General features: G+C 34.0%; 1 protein-coding gene across 1 annotated transcript in view; it reads right to left on the bottom strand.

The window, feature by feature from the left end:
* Window positions 1-13377, bottom strand: part of LOC114661741 (voltage-dependent calcium channel subunit alpha-2/delta-1) — a 754616-nt gene that overhangs the window by 42839 nt on the left and 698400 nt on the right. Inside the window, 3 exon segments of the mRNA XM_051920004.1 lie at window positions 722-825; window positions 1821-1883; window positions 2621-2702. Of these exon segments, the coding sequence (XP_051775964.1) occupies window positions 722-825; window positions 1821-1883; window positions 2621-2702 (249 nt within the window).

The following is a 13377-nucleotide window of genomic DNA, read 5'->3' on the forward strand; positions in this document are numbered from 1 at the left end:
CAGTATATACATGTATATATACATACAATAGCCTGCCCACTATGCATTTCAATATAAAAATGGCACATTAATAAGTCAACAGAGTAATTAAAAATGTATGTTATTCTGCAGTTCTTTAAACGTTCTTTAAGTTGTTGATAGTCAAATTCCAGAGGCAGAGTACAGGCTCACATTTAACGGCTCCGTTTTAGGACCTGGTCTAACCAGGCAGTCAAAATCGGATAAATAAATGGCCAAATGTCAAACTGTGCTTATATAAATGTTACAAAAAAACTGACAAAAACAGTTCAGTGGCTGCCTTGGGGTCAAGACTACAAACAGCTCTGGACCAAATGCAGGTTAAATTGACTAACTGCCTAATTTAGAGCTACCATTTAAGCTAACATCATGTCATTTAATTGTGGGAGGTGAACCCTGAAAAATCCCACACAAAAATGAGAAAATGTACAAACTCTGCATTGACAGTGCCTGGGCCAAGATTTGAACTAAAGAGCCTTGCGCAAGGAGGCAAAACAATCAATCATGACAGCACTGTGCCACCCCTGGTACAAAACCATCTAACAATTTTACAATTCATACTTTCTGAAAAGAGTTGTACAATGTCATAATTAAAAAGAAAAAAAAAACAGGATTGCTGTTTTGTTTTTTATAGTTTAAAAATTATTAATGCAGCTCAGTGGTATATTTAAAAAATAAAAATGGCCAAATTAAATAAACTTACTGTTGAAGTAGGGTGCAGTAAAGATATAAAACCCATTATCTAAACTCCGCTTGTAAAAGCTAGATTCATAGGTTTCTGCATTTTCAGCCCATTCTTCTCCCGAACTGAAAGAAATGGATAAAGCATAAAGATGTAATAAATTGCTTTCATTTTTCTACTGGTATTCCCTTGTAAAAATGACAACTATGTGTTTATGAACTGTAATAGTCCTGGAGGTTAGTAAAAACAAACACTAGTCAAGCTAATTTTTCCAACAAAAGGCTAAAAAGTTAAATAGACTTTAAATTTATATACACATGTGAGTGTTATCATATTAATCTTAATCAGGCTGCTTTGAAAATGTGGATTGTATGTGATTTACACAAATTCCTTTGGTATAAAATAATACATGCTATGTAAAACAGTGTTTATAACAAAAGTGTATGGTGCTATTTTTTGAATATGTTGTGATTTTTAAAAAGAATTACTTTCATCCACAGAAGAACCTTGTCTCTACATGAAAGAAAAATGTTATCTTATAGAATGCGAGCATGATAAGACTCAAGGGAACAGTTAAATTTTTCCCCTTTATAGTGGCCACATGAAATATTTTACTCAATTTAAACCAGCCGGTCATGATAATTGTTAAAACATTAAAACACTTTACAAGAATTGGTTTATAAAATCAATTTGCAGATTCACTTTGTAGTGTCAGAAAAAAAAATATCAAAAACGTATATTTTTGAAAGGGAAAACATTTAAAAGGTTAAAGTTTAATAATAATTACAACACAACTTCTATTTCAAGACCATTTTCAACATATTTGTCAAGTGAAACAAAGCATAGCACAATGCAGTGTGTGTTTAGACGCCTTATTAATTCAATGTATGCAAAGCTCTCGCCTTAAAATGTGACCATTCTTATAATTTTAAAACTTGACTTGTAAGTAATGAAATAAATATATCCAGCATGCCAAGTGATTAGACCCACATGCCTGGGTCAATTTATATGGTCATGGTTTATTGCATTTTGGGGGACCGACCTTACAATTTAACAAGCATACGCTTTAAAGTAACACTACAAAAAAGGAAAAAGAAAGAAGCAGAAAAGGTGTGTTTACCTTTTTGGGTAAACTCTTGTGATCCCGCCATCTGTAGCAGCAAACCGAGCAAGAACTCCTCGACTACAATTGAAACATAAATAAACACATTTGAGTTTATAAAGAAAAAGATACTACAAGGGGGCTGTTAAAGTGAACAGCTTGCTTTGTAACATTTCAGCATCTTTACGCTAGACATTTTGCTTGATAATTGCTCCACTTCGACACCTATTATCCTATTCCATTATTCAAGTTAATACAAAACCATTACATTCACATCCAGAATTACGATTAATTAATTTCATCGAAGTGGGCTCAGTATGAAAATGCAGATAGATAAGGATGCAAAGGTCACTAATTCAAAACATAAAATACATGCAAGCACCCCGGAAAGCTGCCAACACATGGAGGTGGGTCATCCTACAGCAGATCTAGCAAGAAAATCTCAGGAAACGAGATGATATTTAATTTATTAATAGAGCTTATTTAATTTATTAATAGAGCTTATTTTTACCACACAAGGAAAAACATGTTACTGTAGTCCCATCAATATTCAAAAAGTAAAGTTTAAACAAACCTGCTAAATTAAAAACTTTAAACATTACTCATTTTACAAAGTAATTTAGTGGGTTCATTAATAGATTGATCCATCTTCTCTAATCTGTGATATCCAAAGTTAGCCGCGCATCACCTGCTGTACTTATGTTTCACTGATCTGTAAGACTCCTCAAAATTTCTCTTTTATTTTAAGTTGTCATTACATAATGGTATAGAGTCTTAAAAAATACAGTGCTTGGAAGATACAAGGAAAAAGTACTTACGGATTTTGATTTTTCCAGTACTTAACCAGGTCAGCTGTAAATCCAGCATCCAGCAAAAGTCGGTTAACCAGTATGGCATTACCTAAAACATAAAAGATTTGCTTTAAAATATTATATATGAAACTTACCAATGTGTAGTATTGCATAGTCAATCCACTAAGTAAATAATTCAACGAAGATGTTATTTAATTACTTGTTGCAGTATTTTTAATGTCAAATTTAATAGCTTGTCATTAGTCAGTAGTTAAAAAAAAATCTAAATATTCTGTAGCATAAATAAACTGGGCTGCAAGTTGTCAGCAGAGGAGAAGCCCCTTTCAACCGTCAGTATTAGCAAGTACATGATTATGTTAGTTTAGGCCAAATGCTTAAAACAAAATCATTTACTATCAAAACAAAAACAATTACAATTTATACTATTTCCTAACAATCCACCCCATTGTAAAAACAGCTCCTTTTGCCTTTGATTAGTATCGTGCAAACACAAGTCATAAAGTATTCCAGACCTTCCCTTGATAGTCGTTAACATTTTTGGGACTATAGCCAAGACTTTTCTACACTTTGGAAAGTTTGGTTGTAATGGCCAAATACAGATGTATTACATCTGGTAGAGTCCTGGCTATGATACTGCACTTGTTTTATCTGTCCTCTTTTGCAATTCCAATTTGTAGTTAGGCTACTAAAATCACTAGATGTGAATCTCAAACATATGAAGGCTTTTGATCCTGCTGTAATTAACATCTCTTTTATTAGTCTTGTAATACAGAAAACTAAAGTTCACTGGGCTGGCAACAGTGCTGTCAAAAGACTTTTTAATTGCAATGCACTTTTGAATAACACAAAACTAAACCATATTTGTGAAGAGGAAAAATATTGAAGAATAAATCTGTGGGGCACAAAATAATGGGGGTGTCTCTCTGTCTTTGGTTCGCATTTCACTAGTATTCCTAGTCCCTGTTCCTCCTGACTGGTTCTTCATATTAGTGAAAAAATGCATTACCCCAGTAGCAGAATGCCCTTCCCACTCAGCATATATACTGTACAATGTACACATCCAGTGCGTACTGAACTTGCTGCTAAAGACTCCAAAGTTACAGTATCTCTATGTGGATAAGAGTGCTGTGGATAAGAGAGAACAGTGAGAGCAAAATACTCAGGAATCATAACACAGAGGGGAAGCTAAGATGTGCACAACACAGACAAATGCTAACAACAGGGCAATTCAGTTTCTTCAGTTACAACAAATCGCAGGACAGCAGAATACATGCATGTGAACTCTACAATATAGTCGTTTTAAATGTAAGCTGTTTCCTGATGCATTCATTAATATGATGTCAGAGTTGTGAAGGCAACCATTAGACAATAACAATTCTGTACCTAGCCATACCAGTGCTAAGAATGTGAATGTGGCTAAGAGACATGATTAAAATTAGTAGACTACATATCAGTAGCATTGCTACATAAAGGGCAAGTGGAGTGCTGCTTCTCACCTTCCAGTAGATGGTGCTGTTTTGCAGAAATTAAATTTGCAGTCAACTTGCCCTAATAATTTAATGTATTGTTAAAATGTTTTTTTTAGCAAACTCAACTTATTTCTCATGATCAAAAAATTTCACCTTTCCATGATACAGTCAATGCGATTTCTTATCTAGAAAAATATTTCTTAATGGAGTATGCTGAAATTTTCAATGAGAGCTAGCACTGTTAACATTGTGAAATTCTGATAAAGTTTCCTGCACCAGAACCCTTTACTTGAGCCAGTTTTTTGACTTTTCTACACATAGTGCCCTGAATTCTATATTATTTTAATTTCATGCCTAGCCTCTTATGTGGGACTTGTTTTCATTACGTTTTCTGAAAATTATGGTAAACAATATCATATGCATGTCTCTAGACAACCCTTTTGTTTCTTACACATAGAACTGCAAAATATTAGTGAAACACAATCTACCCATCTGATCATATACTGACTGTTCATAAATACACCTATTCTTGCATGTGAAGTTCAGTCTTTTCCTTTATAATTATTTAGATTAATTTACTCGTGATGCATGTTAAGCTTACCAGCCTATACTTACTTGGATCCACTCAATCATCCTTTTTATATAAATGGGGTAATATTTGCTATCTTCCAGTCTTAAGAAAATTTCTGTGAGGTGACATTAGCCAAGTTAAGGGTTTATATATGCACTCACTAACCTCCTTAAGCACTCAAGGATAAATATTATTTGGTCCAGGGATTTGTTTGATTTCAGCCTTTCTAATCCAAGCAGCACTTCTTCCTCTACAATTTCAAAATCATTAAGTATCTCCTTGGCATTCCCTGTTACTGCTGGGGGATTATCAACTTATTCACATGTGAAAACATCATAAAAATACAATTCTGGAACATTTTCCATTTCACTGTCTGAAAACCTTAATTTCCCTTCGTGTATCTGCTTTCAGTGTTGATTTTTTGTTGAGATTTCTTTGAATATTGTCATTTATAGGTTCTTCTCTAGAACAGAATAATATATGGATGAATCCTTAGTTTGTGTGATCCTTTATAGCATTATTTGGCTACCATTTTATCATTACCGGTGCTAGTATCCCAATATATTGTGATATATAATGCAATTTCTCTCCCTTGCTCCCTCAGGTGAGGTTTACTAGAAGCTGTGTCCTTGATTAGCCACCCTCCAATAATGCTGTCACAGATTTCATCTTTCATGGCTACTTCCATGCAAATCCAATGATCTTGTTTTTGTGCTGTATCCACTGTCTAATTATTGGTGTTGCTGGGTCCATCTCACACAACTCAGCTGTGGTCAGAGACAACAGCAGCTATACTCACCTTTCCCACCTCTATCTGTGGATCCAAGCCAGGATCATTCCAGGCCACATACCCAAGCCATTGGATTTATGAAGCAAAACAACACTAATAAAAACTACTCTTTAAGGACAGGGAGATTCACTCAAAAGAGGCCCTGAATATTCTGTAATAACTCTCGATAGGACAAAGCAATCTGAACAAAAGTGGAGCTTCAAACAAGCCGAGATGCTCCTGCAACCTCTGGGTGCATACAGCCCATACCCCTTTACTCATTCACTCGACTTCTCATCAGGATGGTGGTGTACAGTATTGAGCAGTACGTCCTCATGGTGCAAACCTATTGGGTCACCAATTTGTTTAAGCGATGTCAGAATCAACTGGATGATTGTGAGTTAACAGAAGGTTACTTCCAGCAAGATGGAGCAATGTGTTACAAATCGGCAAAGAGCATGGCAGAAATTGAGTCCTTCTTCGGCAACAGGGTAATTTCAAAGGGGCTTTGGCCACCATGGTTGCCTGATCTGACACCACCAGACTTATTCCTTTGGGGTATGCTCAATGGAAAAGTCTATTAGAACAAGCCTTGCACTGTGGAAGATTTGAAGGAAATCATCCAACGTGAAATTGCTGCTATTCCCACCCCCCGAGACGCTTGCCGATATGTTTAGGAACATGGAGCGCCGCTTTGAAATGTGTCTGGCAGAAAATGGAAACCACTTCCAGCATCGCATGTAATGCAATTGATTACACATACATCATGGTATATAGCATATTATTTGGTTCAGATTGCTTCATCGTAATGGGAGTTACAACAGAATTCGGGGCCTCTTTTGAGTGAACCTCCTTGTACTTCATCATTGCTATCTCTCCCTCTTTCTCCTTCACTCAGTCACTCACTCATATGCACACACACACATCCTCTGCACAACTTCTTTATGACAGTGCCTCTCTCCCAGGTCCATGCTGCCCCACCAGCACTTTCATGCCAACAATGCCACTGTTATACATATATTCAGCCTGTTGAAGTCTGGCAGGAACCATAGTTGCACGACCACTCCCGATGTGTCTGCACACCAGCTTGGCCCAATTATATCAGCACTTTATTTCAGATTTCTTCAGACTACTTAAGGATGGCATAATAGTGTAATAGTTTACAGACACATTATTAATTCTAACCAAAAATAAAAGCACCGTGTGAGGCAGATTTTACAACATTCCAAACTCTGAAATGATCTATCAACCCAATATTAGAGAGACCACATCTGTCTCAACACTTACATCTGATTTTGTTCATGTTATTCATGATGATGTTATCAGATGTTTGGAGGTTAGACGAGATCATTTCAGATTCAGGGAAGTGTGTATACATAATATGAAGGAATACATATAAATCAGAGAATTTTGTTTTAATAGGCAAAAACAATCAGAAGTTGCAAAACAGGTGTAGGCCATTAGGCAACTTTACAAGTCAAACAATTTTTCCCCAATAAAAAATATCTTCTTAGATATGATTAAACTTGTGGAAAAACATGTTTGGAGAAGAAAGTTGATTAAATTGGTATTAAGATTACCATAGATTTCTTCTTCTTGATTTTATAATGTTATATCATGTACATAGTGTTTAAATGCATATAGCTGTATACTGTATATTATTTTATAAGTATTAACATTGACAAACAAACACTACTTATCAGTTGATCACACGTTTTACAGATTAATTTAATAAAGACAGTAAAATGATGAGCCATACATCACTGTTTCCTGTAAAGCTCTTTCTCCTTTATATACACACTGATGTCCTGGCTAAATTGCCCACCATGGCCTGGTCATTCTAATCATCCCCTGTCTCTAATTGGCTAACTGTCTCTTACAGCTAATGTGTAGCGAGTGTGCTGGTGCTAAATGGCTGCTGTTGCATCATTCAGGTGGATGCTACACAATGGTGGTGGTTGAAGTGGCTTCTCACTCACTGTGTAAAGTTCTTTGAAAGTGAGGTAAGCGCTATATAAACGTACAGAATTATTATTATTATTATTACCTTGAGAAAAGAGAGGTGACAAGGAGTGAAACTACTGTATATAATGAAACCAGACCCCCCAAAAAACTTTCCTTTAAAGGGCATGTTGTGCAATCCATGAGATTTAAAGAAACAAAAAGGTTTAATGAATGTTTAAGAAAGGAATAATAACAAACTGAAATGTAGTTTTCATTTAAATTTAACTAATAATCATACCCATCCACCAATACATTAATTTTATAACTTGTTTATCCAATTCAAATTCAGCATTTTATTAAATACGTTTTGGAACAATAATTTGATTATATTCCATATTATGTAAGTCTACATTTATGTTATTTAAAGGCATATAAATACTATGACTTGAATCTGTAACTGAAATGAACCAATAATAAAAGTTATCAAGCAGATGTCACTTATACTGTGTTTGTTATTGCAAATATAATGACAATCTATAGATCAATTGACTGGCCTTACTAGCAAGTGCAACAGCTTTCATAAGAATAATTTCTTAATTTGTAAGTTATGAGGGTTATTATTGAACTTCATTCTGGCTCCTAGCCTGTCCTCTTTTTAATCTAGAGCTTCTCGGTTAAATATAATTTAACATTAAACATTGCTTAAATAAAATAAATAAATGTGATTCATTTGTGTGGCAGCTACATTCATGAGGCTTCCTTTCAGCCAAATTGCATCCTGTATGATAATATAAATGTATTTAGGATAAAAGTTCCACTAAAAGACTAAAATTTACAGTTGCATGTACTGTACAGAATAGCAGATATTTTTGAGAGTATGATACTGCTTTGTGTAACTATTACTCTGCGCACATTTTATTTAATAATTTATTGTTCTCCGTTTTACCACTTGTGAATTGGATTAGTGGGTTTGAAAGATGTGTGAACAGATGAACATGTTGGGGCTTTCCTAATTTTTTGACCTTGTCTTTGCTTCTTTACAGTATTTATTATCTTTATTGATTTTTCAGTAATTAGCCTGAACCCATTTTGAACTTGTCTCCATATTATTTAAGTAGCCCAGAGTAATCAATCCATCCTTAAATGTCAGAGGTTGTACCTTTCTACAATTGCTGCCACTCTTGCAGTCATTCACAAAATTGCGAATTGCTGCTACTCAGTAAGTAGTTAACCACAAGTGGTCAGAGGAAGGTGAAAACATAACATGGGACGTACTGACTCTACAAAGACAGTAAATTTTTTTTTACTGATATTGAATTTTCATTCCCTATCAATGTTTCTTTATAATAACTGTTACCCTAATGTAGAAATGCAGTCTTTACCTGTTTTGTCTAATGTTTGTCTGCTTAACTATCCCTCTTCTGTCTGAAACATCTAAATTGTAATGTTTATACTCTGCTGATCCCACATTTAATTAATAATCTGCCAGTTTTGATTTTAAGTTCACCCCAACATCAGAACAGCTGTCATTTATGTAGGATGTCCCCGTTTTGCTTCATCTTAACTTTACTGCTGTTTTGGACAACAAAGATCTTCAGAAATTTTTGAACAACTATTCTGCATTAACTGAAATCTGGCTGGTGTGTTCCAATGTCTCAGGCCATGTAAGGTCAGTCTTTTTTGATGTCTCTTTCCTATTAAGTGGCCCTTAAAGTTTTCTAATATGAGAATGATGCTCATTCGCTGCACCTTCCTTCTATTGTATTAGTACTTCTATAATTAATTCATCCGTTCTTCTTCCAAACCTGCTTTATCCTGACTGGGATGGCAGGTAATCTGGAGCCTAACCCAGCAAGCATAGGGCATAAGGCTTGAACAATCCCTGGAAAGCATGCCAGTTCAATGCAGCGGCAACACAAAGATACCCACGCACAAACACCCACACCATGGATACAGTAATTTAGTGTCACCAATCCACCTGTCCTGCAAATGGAGCACCTAGAGGACACCTTTGTGGCCATGGGGAGAACATGCAAACTCTGCACAATGAGAAGCAATACTGCTGCACAATAATGCTGCCCTCTATATTTAATATCAAACATAAATATAGACTATAACTAATATCATTGTTCTTTTTAAAGTGAAACCTCCAGAAAAATTAATGTAACTGATTTGTTTGTGTTAACTAAGCATCTTTTTTTTCTGCTACATGGTCCTCACTAGTAAGGGATTTAGTTTCATATCACTTGAGAAACAACTAAGACTTAGAATGACCAATCACGAATACATGATGCGAAAATCTTACAAAATTGAGCATTTTGTAATACTAAATTGAACTTGGTGTCTTTGGCTGCTCTAAGTAATTTAAACAATATGCTCTATTTCATGTCATTTGGGTCAAATTAAATTCAGCCATTGAAATTGTTGTTGGCAGACAGTGAAAGCTTTAGTTTTTTTATTAATTGTTTACAGATTAAAGTTTACTGTACATAGACTGATATGTGCTAGGGATATTTAAATAAAGTTTTTCATTGTAGCTTTTCTGTAGCGTGAAAAGAAGTGTGGACATATAAAAATATAACCTCAAGGGAAAGATTTTTTTTAGCTCATGTCTTTTTGAGATTTCCTCCTTTGTTGCCTTGAAACTGCCAAATGTGATCAACAGATCAATCTGTGTTTTAGTGCTGTGGTGGATTTCTTGGATTTTTCTTGTATTTTTATTCTTTACTTACTATATTACATACTGTAATTATCATCTAATATTTCTAAACATGAGCAAATGCACATTACATAAAAAATAATATTCTGAGAGATGTTTTCGTGATAATTCTGATCAAAACATTTACATGGAAACATGGATGCTTGAACTCACAAGCTATGACTTTCCCACTCATTTGTTTCTGATTTCTGGGTCATTGTTTTAGTAAAACTGACATTTTCATATTTGTGATTCTCTATGAAATCTACTGAGCCCTTTTAACATGACTTCAAGCACTTGTTGTATGACATAAGATTGTCAATACACAGACAGAGACAAACAAATGGCCAGGAGATAAACTAAAGGGAAAGGGAGGTCAATGGACATGCTGGGTCATAAAATCAGAGAAGAAACCAAGATGAAACCACAAACACAAAGAGATAGATAGATAGATAGATAGATAGATAGATAGATAGATAGATAGATAGATAGATAGATAGATAGATAGATAGATAGATAGATAGATAGATAGATAGATAGATAGATAGATAGATAGATAGATAGATAGATACAAAATTCTGGATTCCAGATTAATGGAAAAACTAACACTCAGAATCATTACATGTAAAATGTATTTACAATGCAATGTTGTTCAAATGTGTTGTGTTGCTAATGGTCCAAACGTCGCATTGTTATTAGACATTGTCATTCTCTAGGTTAGATAAAGGTTCTCAAAGTTTCCAAAGATGTCCTTGGTGCTGTTTTGTGGCCTGCTTATGCATTGCTCTTCCCTCATTACTGATACTGACATATACTTTGTGATCACAGAATTGTGGGTCTGGGCCCAAACATAAAGCAGCCCTATCAATTTCAGATTTAATCAGTCTTCTGTAAAACCTAAACGGATTTAATAACAAAGGAAATTACAGTATTTAAAGACTGGTTTGCCAAAAAGTGGCAAATAAGTTTTTGATCCATTTACAGACCAATATTTCTTTCATTTTCTTTTAATAACCACAACATTACTGAGGTTAAAACAATTACAAAAGCATAATATAAAAAATGTTTCCCCTCAAGCATAAGATCTGGAAATTATTGCTGTCTTATTTTGCATTACAGTACTCATAGCATGATAAATTAAATATGATTAGAGTTTAAATTATGACTTCACAAACATGTTACATTAAGACATTGCAGATTTTTGCTATTTGCTTTCACTGTAGGGTTTCTTGCTGTTATATAAATCTTGCTAGATTTATATAAATATACTAATGTAAGTATATATTTTAGAAGTATGAAAAGGTTTAGCTTGCCTCTCAATAAGCGGCCTTATGATTTCTTGGGTGTGTTTCCCAGTAGAGCAGCTTGCTCTTCACAAGGTAACTAGATAATGAAGTTGCCATAAGTAGTGAATGGACATCGAAAGTGCACCATATGGTTTAATAGTCAAATCTGTTTTCTTTAATATGTTTTCCAGAAAACATTGTCTAATATGTTTTATACTTTAATGGTCTGTATGTTCAAATAAAGTTGACTTCAGGTCACATTGTTTTTATGAGATTTATTGTAACCTCAAACAAGTCCACCTCAACAATCACTGAACTGTGTTAAAGATATCAATAAAACCAAAAGGAAAGCTCGATACACATAAAGTTTAATATGCAGTATGTGCTGCACAGTCTCTAACAACTCATTCATATGTTTCTAAAGTTACCATAAAACACTCGCAAGTGTATAATACATTTATACCTTTATAGTGATTAGGGCTGCATTTATAGTAGTGCAGATCCAACTTAAGACCTTACTTTTTACATTTCTTATATTTATTTTCATGGAATGTGCAATTATACTTCATATGGAAAGCATGAATATTTAGTCTTCATAATAAAATACGTAAGCAACAAAACATTTATCAAATCCACCCATCTAGTCATTAAACTGGAGCCTGAAAGTCCAAACCTGGCAAAAAAAAGGCATGAATGAAATTTTAAACTAGAATTAAAAAAAAAGTCTACACCCCTGCCATGCCACTACTGATGAAAAATATTTTAAAGAGTAGCTCTATCAAGTGGATTAATAAAAACTGTTTTAAAGCTGTTTTATAAAATTAGTAAATTGGTGCAGAGAAACAGCTCCCTGTAGTCTGCAAAGTAGACAGCGTGTTGGCAAAAGAAGAACAGAAATATTATTGGCCATTCTAGTTTACAATTTAAACTCTGTATCCATTCATAAGCATTTCTGAAGTGGTTTTATAAAATGCAGTGTTGCAAGCCAGGGCCTATTCTGGTATCACAGGCAATAGCAAATAGTAATAGAGAAAGAGTTTAAAAAATTTGAGATAACTAGTGAAAGAAAAAATGTATTTGTTATTGTGCTATATTTACAGAATGCTATGTAAAACTGTTGATGATTGCTTGATAAATTATTTATGTAATGGTAGTCAAACATTGTATACAATAAAGAATGATTGATGGAAATTATGTTCAACAAAATGTGAAGATGTAAAGGCTTCAGTAAACTGATGAGCTGTAATTCATCTAGAAAATAATTCACCTGTAGAAAAGTGCCTAAAAAGTAATTAGTTGTCTATCACCTTTCCAAAACAATGAAAAACAACAGCACATCAATCAACTGTGATCTATTTATTGTAATATGTGCCTAGTGTATTGTGCATTTTATGTTGTTTATTACTAACATTTAATAATTAAATATTTGCCTACCATTAGTATTCATGTTTTTGTTTTAAATGGTAACACATGGTAGTACTTGCAATTATATTACAAAATTTCAAATAAAAATTGTTTATATTTAAGAAAACATTTATTAATACACCCTGTTTGCTGTGACAAAAAATATGTATTCATTATTGCTTCCATTTGTGCTTGCTCATTATTAAATGGCTGCTGTTGCAAATTCATATTTATGGATAAAGCCCTGCAGTTTTCCAGGTTCTTATCAAGGCTACTCAGGTTGTCATGTACCATCACACTTAATAAGGTAATATAGTTACTCTTAACTATTGTGTGGGAGTAAGTGGTCACAAGAGCACCAACAGCTACTGTTTAGTATTTCTGCAAATAAATTAGGATAATTTTTAACATTACAGCTGCAATACAGATTGTTGAATAAATGGAGATATTCTTCTATCTTCATTTTTCATATAAGCAAACCTTATTCTGCATTATTTTGTATTTTTGTACATTTAGAGTATTATTTCCGTGCAAAATCTTTACAGTTTAATATTGTTTATAGCATTTTGTTGAGTACTTTAATTCTTAATTCACAGCAGCTAATACGTTGGACTTCTAGCCC

The sequence above is a fragment of the Erpetoichthys calabaricus genome, chromosome 1 (genome assembly GCF_900747795.2).
Source record: "Erpetoichthys calabaricus chromosome 1, fErpCal1.3, whole genome shotgun sequence".
NCBI classification, from domain to species: domain Eukaryota; kingdom Metazoa; phylum Chordata; class Cladistia; order Polypteriformes; family Polypteridae; genus Erpetoichthys; species Erpetoichthys calabaricus.